Here is a 22,364-nt window from a genome sequence, read left to right as displayed (position 1 = left end):
ATTGAAATATTGATTAAAACATTAATTTCAATTTTTTAAGTTTTTATAAATTATTTTGAATATTTTTATAATTTTAAATTTATTTATTGATATGACATATAAAACAAATAATATCATATATATATATATATTAAGTGTATGTGAGTTGTCACGTCAATATCGATAAAAATGAAAAACAATATTTTAGAATTTCTATTAAAAATGATTTGATTGTTTTTGAAAAGTTAATAATTAAATTTAATTAAAAATAAAAATCAAATTAACATAAGATATAATAACTAAATTTATTATTTTTCATAAAATATATATATTTGAACACTGAAAAAAAAAAACCTAATAAAATTTAAAGAGGAAAGAACACATTGAATTCAAATCCAAATCAAAGACTAATTGCAGAGAGAGCAATCTCACCACATTCTTAAGAAAAGCAAACAACTTAATTGCAGAGAGAGCAATCTCATGGAGAATATGGAACTCCATCAACTGATAAAGGTAATCTTATTATTATTATTATTATTATTCATTGTTTTATTTATTTTTTCTTTCTTTGGAGAATATTATTCATGCTTAAGAATTAAATCTTTTCTTTGAAATCTGTTCAGGTAAAAGTAGAAGGTGAGGAGAATAGGAGGGATGAAACAAGTAGATTAAATGATGATATTCTGATCAGAATACTGGGTTTTCTCAGCTTTAAAGAAGCAGTAAGAAGCAGCGCTATTTCACGCAGATGGCAGCATCTTTGGAAGTATTTTTCAGGTTGTTTAAGCTTCAAGCAAACCAAGCCTAGACTTGCTTCCTGGAACTTGAATGTTCGGACTCGGGCGGAAATTGCCGAAACGTGTGAGTTTATAGAGTGGGTCAATAAATATCTAAACTCAAATCAAGCTTCAACCATTGACGAATTTAGAATTGATAATTTTGATTTAGATAAAGATTCCAAAGCTTATGTGGATGAATGGGTTGGGATTGCATTGCAAAAGAAGACTAAAAAGCTTCAACTCAACTTTGGACCAGAATACTATAGTGACGTACGATGGAGTAGTGTAGATGCTAGTAGAGTAGCTGCTAGATGTTACTGCCTCACTAAAGAAACCTTTTCTTCAGCTTTATCTGGAATTCACTTCCTTACTTGTCTGTCTGTCAAATTTGTTGGGGTTAGCGATGAGATGTTGGAGCATATTGTTTCGATTTGTCCCTTACTCGAGAGCTTGGAGCTGGACCATTCACCACAGCTTACACATCCTAAAGTTTCAGCTTTGAGGTTGAAACACTTGAACATATGTCACTGTGAATACTTTATTGAAAGTATAGAGATTTATGCACCCAATTTGGTTTCATTTGATTACACTGGGAAGGAAATACCATTGCATATAAAGTATGCCCCCAAACTCAATCAAGTGTGCTATGATGATGGCTCACGCTCTGCTATTCAACATTTATCAATCCACCTGGCAAATTATCTTCCTCAGCTAGTGACTCTATCGATTGGGATGTCCGTTGTCGGGGTAAATATCGAATATTGATTTTTATTCTCTTCTTTCTACTTCACTTTTTAACAATCATAATCTGGTATTCTTTTTCATCAGGTCGTAAACAACTTTCCCAAATTGACAAGTTTGAAGCACTTGCGGTGTGACGCTCTTACATCTGATGGAAATAGCCTGAGATGTTTGACATCGTTGATAGAGGCATCCCCTTTCTTGCACAAATTCGTACTGGAGGTTAGTTAGCATATAATATATACTAATCCCGACTTAGCCCCTTACTTAATTAGCTTTGCTGATAATTTTCACAGGTTAGTCATGGTACTGGTGAGATTATTAAGAAGATTCACCCAAGTGAAGTGCGAGTTATGTGTAGGAGTGTGAGCGGGCATCCCCATGAGTATATAAAAGAGGTGGAAATAGTCGGCTTCTGTGGGAATAAAGCAGAAGCTGAAATTCTTACATATTTGCTTAAAAATGCAGTTATGCTTGAAACGATTCGTATAGAAATTAGTGGTGGCACACCAAAAAAAAACTATGCATATCCTGAGGAGATCAAGCAAATGACCAATTACATGATCAATCACCTCATCCAAAATCGATCCCCACCTCAATTACTTTTCCTACTTTTATAGCCTTACCATACATGTTTTTCAGATTGTTAGAACTTTAAACAAACTCTTTGAGTTGGTAAGATTTTTTATTTGTTTGGTTTTATATCCAAGTTTTTTTCTTTTGAATATAGAAAGCAAATGGAGCTAAGCTAGCCATGTTTTTCTTTGAGTCAACGCTTGAAGATTATGTTATGTTTAACTATTAATTGATCTGCTGCATCATGGCTGTTCTTGTTAACAAGATCCCACCATTTAACCCTTTTGTTTGTAATATATAATGTATAACTAGCCTCTTGGTTGACTAACTATAACCACTGAACTAATTGTCTTTTATTACTCAAGCATTTAGCTTAAGTGGGGCAATTCCAAAAAGCTAGATTGAGATTTGTTTTAGAGCAAAACTCTTGGTGTACTTTGCTAGCTTTTGATGATGAAATTGCCAGTTTTGTCATGTATGTTTTAAATTTAGTTATAAACCTTTTGTTTTATCAGTTCATTAATTGTTTTATTGGTTAGTGACAAAATGAAAAGCGAAACTTGAAAGAAGGAATGAAAGAACATGATCCAAAAATTCATGTTTTTCTAGGTTGGTAATGAAGTCTTTGGGTGTTTATTTTGCTGCTGATGTTAATTTCATGAGGGCGTTTGATTGGCTAACAAAAATTAAGTGATGATAATCTGATCAGAATGCTGGGTTTTCTCAGCTTAAAGTAGTAAGAAGCAGTATCATTGCAAGTCTTATGCTTAATATCCAATCAACATATTTAATATTTATAATCGAATTAAAACATCCAATGAAGTAAATGTAAAAAATACCTATGCCTAACCAAAATTCAGATATATGAAGTGTATGATCTTAATGACTTTTTTATTGAAATTGACAAGTTTTATCTTTGCAATATAATTATTGCTAAAGCTCTACTATACAAATCAAATGTGTAAGTAAGGGTTTTACTTACCAGAAACTCGCAGCAAAAAGATCGTGAGGACTGCGGAACACTTATTCTAATAAATTATGGGTGTTTGTTTATATATATATATATATATGTAAGTAATAATTTTTAAGGGTTAAAGAATAAGGATACATCAACATAAAAATATAATGTAGGAGCCTGCCTTGCCAAAGCTTAAAGCAAAATAATCATGTCTCTCACATATCTGGATTTGCTTCCTCTGGGATCACTGTCAATTTCACCACTTCATTATTTGCTCTCTTTACAACAACATTCAATGGTTTTCCGATTCTATCATCCATTATCTCAACAATCTGCCACGTCAAATTTGATGTAAATCATGAAACATCATAACCAGGAAAGGGGCAAAACACATTTTTGAATCTCTATAAATACCAAAGAAGCTACGTTATATTGAAGTTAAATGCTAAATACCTCCTTGATACTTTGAACTGGTTTCCCGTCGAATTCAATAACAACATCACCTGGATGGAATCCAGCACGATCAGCTGGAGAACCTGGGGTTACCTGGACAAAATTCGAAGCGCGGAGAAGATGAAAAATATCCAATCTTCTTTTATAATTTAAAACACGGTTTCAAGGCAATATACAAATGCATATCTCTTTAACTTGGCTCGGAAATGATGCAGGGAAGAAAGAAGTAACATAAACATACCATAGGCACAAGAATGCCTTTCTCAACTTCGGGAAATTTGGCATCTCTTTCTTTAAGCTGAGAGATGATTAGCTCATTAAGATCAAGCATTTTTAATCCAAGCCAAGGCCGTATAACTCTCCTGCTTGAAAAAATCAATTAGTAATGCATATAATATTTTAACCGGGAAAGCAATAGTAGAGGAAAGCTAACCACGTAAAACAAGCAAAAAGGATAAATTTTGTCATAGCATATACGTGACGAAAACAAGCAACAAAATTCAAATGCATGAAATTTTCTCGAAGTTAAAAATGTCCAAAAATATTAAGAACGATAAAGATCAAACAAGCTCCATTACCATAAATAAAGTAAGTATTCCAAATTTCAAAGAGATACGCTTAGTTCCATAAGGAGATATAATTATACCCACTCTTCTTGAAATGCTCTATAATTTTAGAAACCGAGTCAATTGGTATAGAAAAACTCAATCCATCCGCAGCTGCTACTTTCATAATATTAACTCCGACAATCTCTCCATCAATATTAACAAGGGGGCCACCAGAATTTCCCTAAACCAGAGAAGTATGCTGTCATTATTATCTTTGTATTGCTTAAAATCTACATACATGTCAAGTAATCTATGAAAGGAACTAGGCAGAAAACAAGCTACTAAATATGAGTAAATATGGGAACAATTTGAGAATGCTAAGCTATGATTCTACAATATTCATAACCATGCACTTGATGCGTTTCAAAGAACAAAATTAGTCACTGACTCTTAGACAGTCTAAAAGCAATACAAACAATTACACGCTACTCAAATAAAAATCACTTTTCAAGAAATCACTATGTTCATGACCATGAGCAAAAATGTGATAGGTTAATTGATGACTAAGTTCATAAGCATGAGCAAAAATGTGATAGGTTATTGATGCACACAAGCTGAGAGAAAGAAAGTACAGCATTGATTGCACAATCAGTTTGTAAATACTCTCTGCGCATCCCTCCAAGACCCAAATCACTGCTTTTACGATCAACACAGCTATACAATGAGGTAACAAAGACAGAAAAGGACATCAGTAGTAAGTCAGAAAACTCATCAATTAATCTAACATGTTCAGGCACTAATTTTCTTTCACCGGAAACTAAATAACCTGACATACATAAAAGCCATATCAACTAACACCACAACGTGGCAGCAACCACCGAAATAAGCAAAATTTCCAAAGACAGATCATGTACTGATTAAAACCTTGAATGTTTTTGACTGAACTAGATATAAAAGACAAATTCAGTGTAAAAATACCTCACAATACCCGCAGTGACAGTATTCTGAAGGCTAAGCGGAGTACCCATAGCTATCACCCAATCCCCAGGGCGAAGCTTGCTTGATGAGCCAAGTTTTGCAGTTGGAAGTGGAGTTTTTGATTTGATCTTGACTATTGCAATATCAGAATGTAAATCAGAATTAACTACTGTACCTTCAAATGTTCGGCCATCTTGCAAAGTGACATCAATCTGCAAAAAACCAATCATAATCCAAAATCATACGGAGAGCTACAGGTATTAAAATGCAGTCTTTACAAATGGAAATCTAATCAAACTTCAGATAGCTTATAAATGAAAATCTAATCAAACAATTTTAATTACTGACCTTTCCCTTGGTTGTTAGTTGTCTGCCTTGAGAATCAACTACACCATGAGCACATGTTAAAATAGTACCATCGGCATCAATAATAGTTCCAGAACACATACTCCTCACGGTTGTAAACCCATATAAATCTGTACGATACAAATTTACCAGTAAACTGGACCATACAACTAGAAAAAGAATCAAAATGCAAATGAAAATATTCCTGAAAACAGATAATAACCTTGTTGAACAGACAGATTGACAACAGCAGGAGCAATCTTTGCAGCTGCATTGGCAATAAAATCTCTACCTAAACATCCACAACTTGGTTTTCCCCCATCTCCAACCGCTACCGGAGCTCCCTTTGTGACATCTCCGGCTAGAGCCGGATCAACTCTCGATAAAAATAATGGAAGTTTTCCTACAAACGGATGCAAAATTCAGATAACATACATAGACAATAAACGAGGATACTATCCAATTAAAAGATGTGGATAACTTAAATGTACAAAGGATGGGACAAACCAAATTGCCAATGATCAGATGAAACAAAAGAAGGGTGTCCTTGAAATGCGAGGTGTTCACGCAATATTGTAGGAATTGATAGTTTCACAGTTGCTTCTAGAATTCAACCAAGAGTAAGAAATTAGAAATCCCAATAACCCAAGACAAAAAATGAACAATTCTTTTAGGAAATATTGAGAGCTTACTCGAATCTGGGTTGTTGTTCAAGTAAAGAAGACCGGCACTAGCAGCACCAATGGCTATGATCCGAACTATGGACTTGCTACCAGAAGAAAATGAAGCTTTTCTCTGCCAAAATGTATAAATAATCAGTAGCTTTTTGAGTAAATTGAGATAGGATATTGATTAGGAACATAATATGGAATGTCAAGTACCAGAAAATGATCCATGGATAGATTAGCTTCCAAGGTCAAAAAGCCTGGTGTTGAGGTTGTTTGACAATGAGCTTACTTGTGTTTGATTGATTCTGCTTAAACCCTAGCAAAACCCGTGAATGTTCCAGTGTTTTAGTTTCAGTTCCAAGTTCCAATCTATGCTGCCCACGGTTTACCACCGACGTAGATTTGGACAAAGCCGAAAATTTTTAATAAAAGGCCCAACAAACAAGAAGACGATGCCCGTATAGAAAAATAAATGTTAAACCTCTAATATATAATATATAATATTATTAAAATCATATTTAAAAATAATTATAATTTCACAAAAAAATTTGTAATAATTACATATTTAAAAATAATTATTATATAATATTAAAATAGAGATATTATTTGAATAATACTTTAAGGAAAAATATTGTGATAATTAAAAAAGTTTTAAGTTAAAAAATTGTGCTATTTTATTGAGATAAAATAGAATTATTAATTAAATAGAATTCTAATCGTTTTAATTAGCTATTATTTTAAAAATTGTTAAAATGATTTAATTATGATTTTAAAATTATTTATTATAATATTTTAATTAATAAATTAATATATTTTAATTATATCCAATAATTCAAATAAAAATATTATCTTAAGTTAATTATTATAGATAAAATCACAATATTTAAAAATAATTAAATATTTCATATGTGAAATAACATAACACGCATGTGACATTAGAAATTGATACTTAAAAAAGGGTAATAACTAACATGTGATTGGAAATTTTAGAAGAAAATACGAACTAAGGGGAGCAAATTAAAGATTTATCGGTCTGAACAAAAGCATTGAAGTGATTAATGATTTTTTTTTGTTTTTTAATGCAAATTAAAAGTGAAGTTCAGAGTTGATGTTATCCAAATGGGAAGTGAAAATGCTGTTTTGACTAATGAGTTTTGGCTTCAATTCCCATTTTACATTGCTCGCATGTAGAGTATTACATTAATAACGATTTACGATGTAGATATCAATATCTCTAACCATTGTTTGAATCAAATATTAAAATTCAAATATTGTAATTCAAATGTCAAATTTAACTGTATGAAAAATTAAAAACCGTCAAAACTTACTAACCATACATCCCACTATCACACATACGAAAGTGTAAAAATGGTGGGTGGCAAAATGTGTGCAACAAAACGTGGAGTCATTCCCACGAACCAAAACAAGCAGTTTCAACAGAGTAAACAAAAGTAGAAGCATTGTTGATGCCAAGGTTTGAAGGACCATATACCCCACTAAGAACCTTGATTGATTCATACAAGATCTCAACTCCAATGCTCCAGTAGCCTACTCATTGGAAATCAAATTCCCTATAGAGTCGGTACATTTAACCTGTACCTACAGGAAGTTCCTATGATTGCAATATTCGGAAACAATTGTTTTGTTAATAACAGAGTTTTATCTCTTTCAAGATTCTCCATGCTTGCTTCGATTAGGAAGTAAACCTTCTTTAAGATAATCACATACATAAATCTTAATATGTTCCCATGATTGAGATTATTTTCTTAAGCTCTCAGCAGGGCAAAAAACAACATTATGAGGCAATACATAAATATGGAGAAATGATCTCTCTGCCTTGAAGAAATTGGACACTTACAATAGAGATGCAGGTCACAGTCCTACAAATCCTCCAAGAAGGAAAACTGATAACCTCTAAGACACATTCAATGAAAACCCAATTCACCATGTCAAGGCTTTATTAAAATCCAATTTCAGTCCCTTCGTACTACTAATCCTTTACTCCTAGCTTGATTCCTTTTAAGTCAAAAGGCAAGAGGATATTGTTAGCTAATTGTCCTTTCATGCCATCCACCATGCTTGCTTTAAGCCAGGATTTCTTTAATGATTAAATAAAAAAAGCAATCCATTTGCTTGGAGCACTTTACAAAATGCGGAATCAGAGTACAAAGTTTTAAAGCCAAAATACCAATTATCATCCACCATTTCTAAGATAATACAAAAAAATGGCGAGATCCCTAAACCACTAGAATACCACAGAAGCAAAAAGAGTTGTACATTGTTTGCATCAAATCCAATGTCTATGCCTTTTTAGGGGATTTGGATTTAGCTTTTTCAGAATCAGATGCAGCAGCAGCAGTTTTCTTGGGTAATAACACTGGGTTAATGTTTGGAAGAACACCCCCGCTAGCAATGGTCACTCCTTGAAGAAGCTTACCCAACTCTTCGTCGTTCCTCACTGCTAGTAGCACGTGCCTCGGGTTGATCCTGTTCTTTTTGTTGTCACGTGCCGCATTCCCCGCCAGTTCCAAAACCTAACCCAACCAAAACAAAATCAAACAAATCATCAAATTTTCAAATCTTATAAATCGAATCCAATCGAACAAATCTCAGAAACTGATTTTTAGGATTAAAATATGGATATCTGTCACTGGAAAACCGAATTTTAAACAGATAACAATCGAAGGGAAATAAAAGAAAGATCAGAACGTGTCAAATACCTCAGCGGCAAGATACTCAAGGACGGCGGCAAGATAAACGGGAGCGCCACCGCCGTAACGCTGCGCATAACGACCTTTCTTGAGGAACCGAGCTATACGACCCACGGGAAATTGGAGCCCCGCTTTTACCGACTTAGATACTGCCTTCTTCTTCACTCCTCCCTTTCTACCACCCGCTGGCTTCGCCGTTGATTCCATCTGAACTTGAAACGACGTTGTTTTGATTCTGGAACGTATTTGAAGCGACTACGTGAAAAAATGGATTTATGGAAATGATTTTGATTTGAATGCTCGAGTAGAAAGTGACTGATGAGAGCGGGATTTTATATTGGTGTATGCCACGCTGGCAATCCGTGGGGTGTCTTCGTTTAGGTTAAAACTAATATCTTTAATCTTGTTTTAATCCAACGGTTGGAGTTTGACGGTTAGGGCATGTTCAAGTACTGAGATCTTACGCTCAGAGAGTGTACAGCGTGGCGATCTTAGTGTTCTGGGTTTTGGCAGATAGTAAGATTGCTTAGGAGAAATAACTTTATAATATAAAAATTCCATGTATTATAATGCATTTTTGACAGATTTAGTATCTTTACTATAATTTGTTAATTCTTAGTCCCTTAGTTTTAGAAGTGTGCATCTCCATCCCTCAAATCAACATTTTTTTACGTTAATTTCGTAAAATAATTTGATGTAATTTATTTTTAAAGAAAAAATATAATGATGTCATATATTAGTATTTTTTGCACATCAAAAAAATTATAATATTTGTTCACTTGTATAAAAATATCATGTCACTATATACTTAAAAAACACAATTAATATAAACTATGGAGATTACGTCCCAAATAAGGCAACAAGATTATTGGGAGGAGAACTCACCCAGTCAATACCGACAAGATCCGATCGAGTAAATCTGGCAATTCAATCAGTAATTTTGTTGCCTTCTTTAATGATAAAAGAGAAAAATAACTAACTCGAACTCTTTACATAAAGACAATATATCTTACTCGATCACAACAACATTCCAAAATGTCAAAGAAAAAAAGAGTTAATTTTATGAACCACATTAAAACAGTTACATTCAAATATTAATCCTTTCCATCATTTTTCCTTGGTTTTGAGACATGCACTTTTTTATGGGCTATTGCCAATTCCACCGAAGTTGCATCAACAATGTCATCCCATCCATCAATGATATTGCCATCACAATCATGAAAATTTCTCCCAATTCCAAACTTTTCATAAATTGGATCAAAAGAGGCACCATTGTTGCTTTTCACAGTTGATAGAATGGGAACTGTCCATTTAGAAACATGTGATTGTGCAACTCCTTGTCTAGTCGAAAGACCAATTGAGCAATTAGACCCTTTTGAGTATGACAAACAGTGGTGGTGGATAGCTAGAATCCACCAAATTGTGTTAAATTAGTTAATTAAAAGCTAATTAAAGTATAAAAGAAAGGAAAAAGATGACATTTCTATAATCTTCTTCACTTAGTCGTAGCAAGAAAAAGAGAAAGAGGTTTAGAAGCTTTCAACTTTTTGCTCTTAATTGGATCGAGAATTGAACCAAAAAGGGGTTACTCGAAAAAAAGACGAATTTGTTGATTAGTCCTTGAACATTTGGTTGTTTGTTGTTTTGACTAGGTAAGTTCGTATGATACGATTGTATTTAAATTATTATATGCTTGAATTATGAATTTGTGTATGCTTGATAATAATTTAAATTGTTTGCAATTTGGTACAAAATGTGAGATGTGGACTAAATCATAAAGAAATGATAAATTGAGTTATTTAATAAATTGATAGTTTATTAAGACTAATCGAATCATATTGGTATGTTGGTGAATGCTTATTGAGAAAGAGGACTAAATTGAATCAAATTAAAAATAATATGACTCAGCAAAATTACGAATTTGGCTTGAAAATGAGATGAATTATACTATATATTTATGAAATGATAACTTGATTGATGAATTGATGATATTGAAATCAATAGAATGAGATGATAAATTGGATTATTGATTACTCTATTAATTGTTCGGGAAGAGTCGGATATAGTTGGCATGTCATATGATAGATAGAGTACGGGTTACTTCAACTACATGTTGATAAGTGATAGACACAACTTTTACTTTGGTTATACCGATGAGTGCGGGGCGCAAACTATTTACTTTGGTATTGTCTGATAAGGCACTGGTGCCAAATTGTGTGTAGGTTGGATTCATGTATTCGTTCGAGTTCGAGTCAGGTTAATAGGGGTATAAAATGTAATTTGGATAAATGATATTCAAATTGAGTTGATAATGTGATTTGATGATACAAATACTGTAACACCCCAAACCCGAGTCCGTCACCGAATTAGGGTTGCGAGGCATTACCGATCAAAGTACAACTCAGAATAGATATTCATTTCAATTCAAGTACCAAATAATATGATCATTTCAATCCTATTCAACTAGTAAAATTTTAAACCAAACTAACATGCTTCGATTCTATAATTCGTACACTACCCAAATTAATATTCAAACATTATAACCAATGAATCATGGCAATCGAATACTTAACTTATAACTAAGTATGATTTATTTCATATACCGATCATATATTAAGACATCTATTCATATAAATCTATTTCATTAACTACTTTCCAAAACGCTATTTATAAATGTGCACTTCTTTACATTTTACTAAGTCAAGCCAAATCACATGATTTATTAAACATTAATATATATACGACATTAACAACTTCACATAATGGTCAAGTATAAAATTTGGTTTTACCAAATTATGCACATTTTACCAAAATAATAACTACCAATTTTATATATAAGAACCGAATCAAATCATACAACAATTACAATACCCTTGACTAATAAATATCCAAAATACCTATCTATTATTTACCAAATTTATAAATCGATATATGACACAATTTAAATTCAAGCATTTAACTTAACAACTTAACTATTAATTACCAAAATCACGAACAAAACATATTATAGGCATGGATAAGTATATTTTACCTATTATTAGTCAAATATAAATACACACCCTTTTACCATTTCCAAAATACATATGCACAATCTACCTTTTATCCATACATTCGGTCATAAAATTTATCTTCCGACAATCCAACCAATTTCATACTCGAATCAAAGCTAATTGTACCATTTATAACCTTACATAAAAAAAATCCAATATACAAGCAATTATATAAATATAACTTAGCTCAAATAAACTTATCATGGTCTAAACCACAACCATCAACACATTAACATCACATAACCGAATCATGAAACAAATACATTACACATATATATATCATGACTGAAAATTCACAACCATTAACAACATGAGCAAGCCATTTTCGCATGGCTTGACTATATATAAACACAATTCCAAAACCAATCATATTAAGCTAGACTATACATGCCATAAGTCATGAATACAAGTTTTCTTTCAAGGGACCAAAATAGATATCGATAGTGTGATGATGTTCCTCAACGATCCCTGAGCTTGTAACTAGCTTGCAAAATCTATAAAATAATGAATGAACAAACACATAGTAAGATTAAATAGCTTAGTAAGTTGTAAGCAAATAGTTTTCAAAGAACACATATAAGTTATACAAGTAGACCGAATTATAGTAATCTTGTACACATACATATATACTCGTATTTAAGTGATTAATTCACCTTTTCATGTTATACATAATACTTACCTTTACTTTCAACTTCGTATAACTCAAACATACCTAACTTTCTTAATTCAAATTCACATTTGGTTTTGCCATATAAATTCCCGTTATACCATTCGGATTCAAAGAAAAGATGCTCGGACGGCTCAAAAGGCTTGTACGGCTCAAAAGGCTCGTACAATGCCAATGTCCCAGACGTGGTATTACATGTAATCAAATAACGATGCCACTGTCCCAGACAAGGTCTTACACGTAATCATATACGACGCCAATGTCCCAGACATGGTCTTACACGTAGATCTTAAATCGATGCCAACATCCCAGACATGGTCTTACACGATATCACATTTCAGCATTCCTGTGGTTTCTATGTCTTTCGGATGTCGTATATTAATCGAATTAAACTCGTAATTAATTATCCTATGTTAAATACAATTCGGCATTGTAGTATACATACATACATTTCGATTCAGCTATGTATAAAATAAATACAATAAATTTAACATCAACTATTCACTTAAAAACTTACCTCGGACGAAGACGAATAGACGAAATCAACTACTCGACCACTTTTGACTTTCCCCTATTTAATTTCGTTTTCTTTTATTCTTGATCTAAATAAATTCAAATGTAGCTATTTAATAACACATTTTATTCAATACAAATCATAAACACATAATTAGGGAAATTTACACATATAATTTGCATTTTTCACAATTTAGTCCCTATTTCACAAAACACAAAATACACATAATTTAACAATATCCTAGCTTGGCCGAATATTCCTTTAGCTCATATAAGCCCACATATTTCATTTATTTCACATTTTAGCCCCTCAATTTTTTTCATTTTCAATTCAACCCAAAATACTCAAATTCATCAAAAATCTCAATGCAAAACATATTAATCCATTACCTATCTTTCATAATTCATCAATTAACATCATTAAACTCACAAATTCATCAATGGCTTAACTCACAATCTTCATCAAAATGAAAAATTAAGGCATGGGCTTAATAAAATGCTAAACAACAATCACAAAAATATAGAAATTATCAAAAATAGATCAAGACACATACCTTAATCACCAAAAAAATCAAAGCCGAACCCTAGCTTAGTCTTTTTGTTTTCTTTTCTTGTTAATATCGGCCAAAGATGAACATAATGGCCTATTTTCATACTTTTATTTTATTATTTCATTATTTATTTATCAATTTCCATTTTTAACCATTATAATTTCATTTAAAATCCACTAACCTCAGGCTTTTATGTCCATCCATAATTTCAATGGTATAATTTCAACATAAGGCCCCACATAATGAAAGCCATAGCAATATAATACTTTAACAATTAGCAAGTCATTTATGCATTTTACGCGATTAAGTCTTTTTCACAAACTAAGCACACAAACGGATAAATTAAATCACGAAAATTTCACACATGTCAATTCACATACTATAAGCACGGAAAATAATATTAAAAATTTTTTTGACTCGGATTTGTGGTCCTGAAACCACTGTCTGACTAGGGTCTAAACCGGGCTGTTACAAGTACATACTGTGATTTGATGATTCAAATACACATTGTGATATACGAATATCGGTAGCATGCGAACCTATTATATGAGCCCAAATGACCAGAAAGGAAATGTGACGAATCAATAAATTTGACTTGAAATTTGAACAATGAATGAAATAGTGATTAACATTAAATTGAAATTGGATATATTGTTGATAAATAGGTGGAATGATGTAAATATGATAGTGAATTGATTAAATGTTGATTGAATAAGTGAATTGAAATGTTATGTGTTTGAATTACTATATGATATGATAAATGTTGAACTGACATTGTTGATATGTGGTTGCCATGTTAGGCAAAGTTGAGAAGCTAGTAGTTTATCGTATTAGATTGTAAATTGAGGTAAGTTATTGTTTAATATCTATGAACTTATTAAGCATTCGATATGCTTACCCCGTTATTTTTCCTTTCCCTGTAGATTTCCAACTTGTAGAACGTTTCAAGCTGATCTTCGAGAAACTCACACTATCCCGTTATTGAGTTGGTAGTATCGTAATCGTTTCAAAACTCAATTTTGTGGCATGCATATAGGTGTTATATATTTGTTGAATCTTGATTGTTGGTATAGCTTAAAACCTTTAATGTTTGGTTTTGGCGAGGTTAATGCCTACATAAAATGATGTGTTTTTGGTAATGTGATTAGGTTATGTTTGGTAAGATAATAAGTTATAAATGTGATATTTGAATGAAAAATTTGCATGATAAATTGGTATGGTAGACGATGATATGGAAGGTTAAAGGGTATGATTGATTAGGTTGAGTTTAACTAAGTTGAATTGGTAAAGTTTGGTGTCAAATTGTGGCATATTGGATTGGATAATTGGAATTGGTTAAATGCCATGTTTTAGCATGTATTTGGCATGGTTTGTGCAGATAATGTTTGTTATATATGCACCAAATGTGCTATTAGTTAAGTTGGCATGAAATAGGGACTAAAATGTAGATTTTCGAGACTTTACCTCCAAGGTATCGATGCCTAGGCAAAAGTATGGATACTCTAGCAAGATTTTTTTTTAATTTTTAGAACATCGAACCTTAAAATGGTATCAACACAAGGGGTAAGGTATAGATACCTTGAGTAAGGTATCGATACTTTATAATTGGCATCAATATAATTGGTTTTAGATTAATTTTTCTAATCATTGAAGTTCAAATTGGTACTGGCACCAAGTAAGGGTATCGATATCTGATATGAAATTTTGAAAACTTTACAAATTGGTCATATTTCATGCTCGGGCCAATAAAAGAGCTTTCGTAAGCTCAATTGAGACTCGAAAAAGATTGTCTACCATGATGTAAATGTATTTATAATATGATTGGATGTTTGAATGATTTGTTTGTTGAATATTTGACAGTAGTTGCTCCGACAATGGATGTGACATCCTGTAACTTGAACCTAGCGGTCGGGTCAGACGAAGGGCATTACACCTTTAATTTCAACACTAAAGCAAACATAGGGAAGAAAGGATAGAAAAACCTTGTTACTCGTAATACATACACCTTGCAACAACTCTTTACTAACCTCCACCTACACCCAAAATCTCTATTCTTAATGGCTCTTTGCAACTTACATGATGTGAACCACCACCAAAGTCAACCTCCAACACATTATATAACATTATTATAACAATTATTATATTTTTACATATTATGAAATTTATACGACATAAAAATCAAATCTTAATTATATATAATACTATAATGTAAACATTAAAACATATGTTGAATAGATTATATTTAAAATTTGTATTAAAATAGATTGAATTATTAAATATTAAATTAAAAATAATATTAATTTTATAAAAACATAAACCTAAAAAAATTTAAATTAATTATTTACGAATACGAATAAACTTAAAATCAAAATCAAAACAAATATTTCAAGCTAAACAGAACTCAAACAAACATAAACTATATTAAGTCCATACATAAATTCAACGTATCCTCTCAAAAACACCTCTACCAAGTAGACCTGTCCATGTGCCGGGCCGGGCCCGGCCCAAAATATGGGCCTAAAATTTTGCCCAGGCCCGGCCCGGGAAAAAAGAAGGCCGAGCCCGGCCCGATTTTTAATAAACACAAAAAAATATTTTAAAAATAAAAAAATAAAAAAATATATTTATTATATTCGGGCCGGGCTCGAGCAAAAAAAGTTGAGCCTGAGCCCAGCCCATTTTTTAAACGGGCCTCGTTTTTTTGCCCAAGCCCATATTTCGGGCCTATATTTTTACCCGAACCCTCCCATATTTCGGGCGGACCGTCGGGCCCGACCCAGCCCATGAACAGGTCTACTACCAAGTACATCCTCATAAAATATTTGGCTTATAGTATACAAGCAAAGCTGCAAATCAATCAATCCTTGTGTGGCAAAAGGCAAAGCGAGGGTATTGGAGAAATAAATTGGACCATTTAAATTGGGAATTAATAAAAGGAGGGGTAACTTTATTCTCAATGTTTCTCAAAGCAACACAGTTCTTTCCTATCGGAATTGTGTAAGTAGAGGTGCTCATAGATTGAGTTGGGCTGAGTTCAAGTCTAACCATAATATTAATATATTTTATGTTTGTTTAAGCCTAGCTCAACCCGAATTATGAACCTAAAATTTTGTCCAAATCCGCTCATATTTGTAAAAGATGAACCCAAACAGGCCCGTCCATATTATTTTTTAAATCATTTTATTTTAATATTTAATAATTTTATACATTTTTTATTTATTAAAAATTTTTATATAGTCATCTTAATATTATTTTAATGTTTACATTAGAGTAGTATTATATATTTAGTATATGTTTATTTTTTTAATGTGTTCTAAATTTCATAATATATATAAAAATATAATATAATATATTATAAACTTAAAAATGAGTCTGGTCGGGCTGGGTTTGGGTCTTGAATGTTCAAGCCTCAGTTTGGTCCATATTTTAAACGGGCTTAATTTTTTGTCCAACCTTACTTTTCGAATTTAATATTTTTACCCATTTTTATAAATTTCGAACAGAACTTTAGTCCTGAAAAGATAATTCATGAACAGTTGTATGTTCCATGTTATTAAATTCAATTTATAGGCCTAATGTTGACTCCAAATTTGTAGCTCGGCTACTACGGATGTGTCCTAAACAAAGAGTATTATAAACTGAGTTTTATTTATATATATATTTAATCATAAAGGAATAATAATATTTTTTATTATCTTCAACATTGCTTCGAGCTTTGGGAAAAATCAAGCTTTGAATTTGTTCAACACAAGTCTAGTTTTAAATTTTCAATAATTTGTATATAATATATATTTGTATTTTTTCAACGTTTATATATTATATTTATAATTTTAGTTAAATACTTTCACAACTCGTGAGGTAACCGAGTTGATAAAACATTTAATTGAGTTTATGTTATAAGATAATTGAATATTAATTTAATTAAAAAGTTTTAAAATCTTTTATAAATGAAATTATATTATTATAAAAGCCTTTTTTATTTTTTATATTTGATATAAATTAAGCAAAAATCCATAAATGTTAAGATTTGAAGTTAAAACATTAAAGTTTTAAAATTTCCAATTTAACCTTCAATTATAGTTTAATTTATTTTTTCATAAATTTTTAATAAATATGCATTTTATTAGTATAGGAATTTAAATATTATTTTTCGGAATGAGGATGTGGGTTCGAGTGCGCTGAAACGCGTTATCCTCCTACTTATGGGTTGGAGAGAGAATATGGGTAGTTCTAGGCAACAAAATATAAATTTTAAATACCTTTTAAGTAATTAATATAATTTATTTGTATAATTAATAATACATAAAATATTTTAAAAGTTTAAATATAACAATACAAATATCTTAATGAATTCAACGGTTGGAGCATTAAAATATTAATCGTATAAAAGTTATGGAAGGATGTAAAACTACTTAAGTTTTACAAGTTGTAAATGGATCATTCACTATAAGAGTATTTTGATAATTTTGCTTCTAAATGCAAAAGCCAAAAGTACTTAAATCTCAATATTTATTTTTGGTTAGAAAAATGCTTTTTGATAATTTGTTGACTAGACTCTTTAAATAACAAAATTTTAAAATTGTATCAGTAATCAAATCGGTTAAATTATCAATTTATTAGTTTAATTAGTTTCAATCAATTTATAACCTAATTTAACTAATTCATATTGATTCACGACTCAATCGGTTTAAATTCTTTTTCCAAGACTGATAACTCAGCCGGTGTAGTTGAGAGAACCACGGTTGGGGCTAAGATTATTAGGTGTCCATTATGATATCAAGGAAAGGAAAGCTTACAAGAAAAAATTTAATGTTAATAAATTCATTTCCCAGGCAGCAAATACTCCCACGCAGCACCAACTCCTAGGTCTTCCATCTTTAAGCCTTCACTGCTTAACCTTAAGCATATTTCCCTATCTCTTTCATATTTCTCCTCACTTAAATTCCCAGAAAAAAAAATCTATACTTTCTCTGCTTTCTTCTTTTTACTTTTGTTCTAATGGCTACAACCGAAGGAAAACCAGAAACCAAACAAGAATCTAAGTCTGCTGAACCCAAACAAGAATCTAATTCCAAAGATGTGAAAGAAATCCAAGAACCTGCTCTCAAGTACAAGGTAAATTTAAAGCTTGCTTCTTACTTTCCCTTTTTTGTTTTTGTGAAATTTTTAACTAGATTTTTCAGACCTTGTTTTTAACCATTAATCGTTGATTTTTCCTGTGTTATTCAGGCTTGGGTGCTGAAAGTTTCCATTCATTGTGAAGGTTGCAAAAGGAAAGTTGAAAAGATTCTAAGAAAAATCGATGGTAAAGTAAACATCCTCAACTATCTCATATCCTTTTAACATGCTTGTGTTATCTACCTGCACATATTTAGAAATTTCATGTTTCTGCAGTTTCTTAGTTTTTTTTTTTTATCTTTCATGTTTGTTTTAGATCATTCAGCTAATCAGAATCTTGGTACTTGTGAGTTTTTCTCATCTGGGTTTTGTTCTTTATTTCAGTTTACATAAAATCATCGAAATATTCTCTCTTTTTTCTGGACATATTCTTTTATGGTAAAAATTTCTTTTTCTAGCTTTTTCTCTGTGTTCATCTTTTTCATTTATTCTGTAATTTGCAGGTGTTTACGAGGTTGATGCTGATTTGAAACAACAAAAAGTGACGGTGAAAGCCAATTTACACGTAAATGTCGATACTTTGATCAAGAAAATAGTAAAGAAAGGGAGACATGCAGAGTTATGGCCTGAAAAATCTGAGAAAAAAGGAAAATCAAAGAACAAAGACAAACAAGGTGGCCAACCAAACAGTGAAGAAGGTAACCATGGAGATGATAAAGATAAAGAAGCAGCGAAAACTGAAGACGGTGCTTCTAAAAGCGGTGAAAATGGTGGTGACGGCTGCAATGGTGGACAAGCCCCGGAACCGGAAAAGAAAGGGGGCGGTGGTGAAAGTGAAGGCAATGCTGCTACTGGTGGTGGTGGTGGTGGTGGTGGAAGTAAAAAGAATAAAAAGAAGGGGCAGAAAGGGAATGCTACTGTTAATTTTGATGAGGGTGAACAACACCACCACCACCACCCTACTGATGTTGGACCTCCACCTACAGGATCGCATTTCACTGGTTATGGACCTTATGGTCCTATTCCCATCACCACCCCCATGCCATCTCCAGCCAATCATAGCCCTCCACGGCATCACCACATGGATGAATACCCAACGTATTACCATGCACCACCACCGGTGTATGTTACTAGCTACAACACAGCTTATCCTGGTAGTTGCCATAGCGAATCGTATTACACCTCACCACGACCGTATTCATATATGTATATGCACCCGGGATACATGCCTGAACACCCCTCTTTCGACACTTATTCATCGTATTCGTCACAACCATCCGATTCATTCGAGGTTTTCAGCGATGAAAACCCGAATGCATGTTCGGTTATGTGACGAATGCTTTGGCATCATACGGAACGAAGCTTATACTACTTGTATAAGTGTATTGTGGTGATAAATTTTGCAAAGTATGTATAGGAAGAAACCTTGTAGTTTTAAAGTATGGGGTAAAATAGGCTAAAATGTATGTGCTTAGTTTTTTAAGTTACATTTGGCCTTGTAATGCTTAGTTGCCTTGTAGACCACTTGCCCTAATCTCACCTCACTAATTCCTTTCTTAAAAGTAGGTTTTTGATTAAATGAATGCTTAGATAGTTAGTTGGAACAAAAAAAATTAGAATTGACATGATGGTCAGGATGTTCACCGCTCCAAGTGTGGCTTGGATTCGAATTGTGCTAGTCACGTTGCTGTTAGGATTTTATTCTTGATTTTAGAATTTTTTTTAGTTTTATGTTTGTAATATTTTGATTTTTATTCGACCTTAAATTTAAATTCATCTTTTTGAATCCAATGTATTATTTATGTTCGATTAATTTTGGAATAATGATTTATTTGACCTTTTAATTTTATAAAAAAGTATTTTTAACCTTTTATTTAATTTTCTATTTTTTAATCATTAAACTTACATTATTTGTCAAATCTCTCCAAAATGAGAGAAAATATTAACTTTGTTGATGTGACATCCACATGTATGCCACGTCAATAATTAATTAAATTTAAAAATATAAAATTTCTCAAAATTATTTAAAAGCAAAAAATTATAAAAATATAAAATGTATTTAATAATAAAATTTATAATAATATTTTAGAATTTTTAAATTTTTTCTAAAATTTATAATTAATTGTTGTTGTGACATATACAGATAATCACATTAACAAATGTTAACATCCATTTTAGGGTGTTATGACAAAAAACGAAAAATTAAATAACTACTAATCTTTTAAATTCAAATATTATTCTTCTTTAACTTATTGCATTATTTCAGTACTTAACTTTGAATTAAAAAATCATTTTATCACCATTGCATTGAGCCCTTGAAAGTCTCTCATAATTTTACTTCTTTTCTCCACAGACGAAATTTGGTGGTGAATTTGATTATTAAACCAATACGGAAAAGGTTAATCCACAAAGTTACAAGGTTCCTTGTTTTCTGTGCTACTCTCTTAAGTGAATCAAACTATAATAATCTCTCAATTTCCTCTTTCTCCAAGTTATAGATTTGTGTGAAAGCTTAATCGATTGAGTCTGGGAAGGATATAATTTCGAATATGTTGAAGTGTATTATTTTTTTATTTATGGGTTAGGAAGGAACTATAAGTAATTTTAAATATTATGTAAAAAAAAAAGGCTATAACTATTAACTCGAAAATTTAAATTCAAAAAAAATTTGCAAGAATGAACACTTGAAGCCATTAGCTGGAATTCAATATATATATATATATATATATATATGTTGAATACAACAACTAAACTATACATTGACATTCATTTTTCCTTGTGAAAAAGCAAATTCTCCCTGGGCAGGGAAAATAGTCCATGCTTGTATCAGAGAAATGATGCATGTTCATTACATAGTCAGAAACATGAGTACTCCTTCTTATTTGACTTTGGTCAAACTGTTTTGACTTTACAGTTATATTATAATAGTGATGGAGACTTGATCTTTAGAAAGAGAAAGCCATTACCATTATCTCCTCTTACCAAATGCTTAATTTTCTGCGATCTGTTTAGATGGATCTGTTTAGATGGAGAGTGAGGTGCGATGTGTTTAGTTTACTTTTTGTCTTACGTTACAGTATTTAATCTTACATCATCATTATTTTTACATTAACTATAAATAAACGAATCGTTCATCTAAACTCACCCTAAATTTTTTTATTTGGCTACTAGGAAAAATGACAGTTGATTGGACCCAAAATTAAGCATTTTTTCTTTTTGGGTATTATTCTTTCCTTTCCCAATCCTCAAAAGAATATGTAAACTTATCTTTTGTCATATCAAATAGTAATAATTATTGTGTAAGTAGTTTTAAAAATTATTATTTGTATTTTTAAATATCTATTTTAATATTTTATTATATTTTTATAAAATGTTTGTAAATTATTGATTTTATTTGTGGAATTTAAAAATTTTATTAATAAGTTATCGAGTATCATTCCATAATTATAATAATTTTTAGAAGTAAAAAAATCAAAATTTGTTATTAGTTCATGTATTATATGTATATATTTTTAAATTGATCAATTTTAGTTTTGACTAAAACAATAACAAATAAATTCATTATGTCAAATTTTGCTATTAGTCTCGTAAGTTTCAGATTTAGTCTTTATTTTTCGATTTGGTCATTTTTAGTATATATAATTTTGTATTCTAAAATTTTAGCCCTTACTTCAATGATAGTCATCAATTTTTTTTTATAAATATGACGTGAAAATAGTAAACTAATAC

The 22,364-nt window shown here is 31.4% G+C and overlaps 4 protein-coding genes across 7 annotated transcripts; 2 read left to right on the top strand and 2 right to left on the bottom strand.

The window, feature by feature from the left end:
* The first annotated feature begins 350 nt into the window (after positions 1-350).
* Positions 351-2,339, top strand: LOC105792511 (F-box/FBD/LRR-repeat protein At4g26340). 2 transcript variants are annotated; one of them, XM_012621118.2, is made up of 5 exons: positions 351-492; positions 603-840; positions 928-1,505; positions 1,587-1,721; positions 1,796-2,339. In XM_012621118.2, the coding sequence occupies exons 1-5, from the start codon at positions 460-462 to the stop codon at positions 2,117-2,119; spliced, it is 1,308 nt and encodes a 435-aa protein (XP_012476572.1). In that variant the 5' UTR covers positions 351-459; the 3' UTR covers positions 2,120-2,339. The 2 variants fall into 2 exon arrangements, with proteins under 2 accessions (XP_012476572.1, XP_012476571.1); XM_012621117.2 differs by having other exon boundaries at positions 603-1,505.
* Positions 2,340-2,936: 597 nt separating this feature from the next.
* On the bottom strand, positions 2,937-6,481 carry LOC105792510 (putative protease Do-like 14). 2 transcript variants are annotated; one of them, XM_012621116.2, is made up of 11 exons: positions 6,239-6,481; positions 6,050-6,152; positions 5,865-5,957; positions 5,581-5,760; positions 5,361-5,488; positions 5,013-5,224; positions 4,667-4,748; positions 4,133-4,275; positions 3,728-3,848; positions 3,487-3,579; positions 2,937-3,365 (listed from the first exon to the last, which is right to left on the bottom strand). In XM_012621116.2, exons 1-11 carry the CDS (start codon positions 6,251-6,253, stop codon positions 3,249-3,251), a joined length of 1,287 nt encoding a protein of 428 aa, XP_012476570.1. In that variant the 5' UTR covers positions 6,254-6,481; the 3' UTR covers positions 2,937-3,248. The 2 variants fall into 2 exon arrangements, with proteins under 2 accessions (XP_012476570.1, XP_012476569.1); XM_012621115.2 differs by having other exon boundaries at positions 5,865-5,960; positions 6,239-6,479.
* A 1,651-nt stretch (positions 6,482-8,132) lies between these two features.
* LOC105792509 (probable histone H2A.5) lies at positions 8,133-9,052 on the bottom strand. The gene is made up of 2 exons (XM_012621113.2): positions 8,746-9,052; positions 8,133-8,559 (listed from the first exon to the last, which is right to left on the bottom strand). Exons 1-2 carry the CDS (start codon positions 8,941-8,943, stop codon positions 8,326-8,328), a joined length of 432 nt encoding a protein of 143 aa, XP_012476567.1. The 5' UTR covers positions 8,944-9,052; the 3' UTR covers positions 8,133-8,325.
* A 9,210-nt stretch (positions 9,053-18,262) lies between these two features.
* Positions 18,263-20,426, top strand: LOC105792508 (heavy metal-associated isoprenylated plant protein 36). 2 transcript variants are annotated; one of them, XM_012621111.2, is made up of 4 exons: positions 18,263-18,632; positions 18,747-18,822; positions 18,952-18,981; positions 19,139-20,426. In XM_012621111.2, exons 1-4 carry the CDS (start codon positions 18,516-18,518, stop codon positions 19,966-19,968), a joined length of 1,053 nt encoding a protein of 350 aa, XP_012476565.1. In that variant the 5' UTR covers positions 18,263-18,515; the 3' UTR covers positions 19,969-20,426. The 2 variants fall into 2 exon arrangements, with proteins under 2 accessions (XP_012476565.1, XP_012476566.1); XM_012621112.2 differs by lacking the exon at positions 18,952-18,981 and having other exon boundaries at positions 18,265-18,632.
* The last annotated feature ends 1,938 nt before the right edge of the window (positions 20,427-22,364 follow it).

This window comes from Gossypium raimondii, chromosome 8 (assembly GCF_025698545.1).
Source record: "Gossypium raimondii isolate GPD5lz chromosome 8, ASM2569854v1, whole genome shotgun sequence".
Taxonomy (NCBI): Eukaryota; Viridiplantae; Streptophyta; class Magnoliopsida; order Malvales; family Malvaceae; genus Gossypium; species Gossypium raimondii.
Note: the sequence above shows the minus strand (reverse complement) of the source record. Positions and strands in the feature narration are given on the sequence as shown.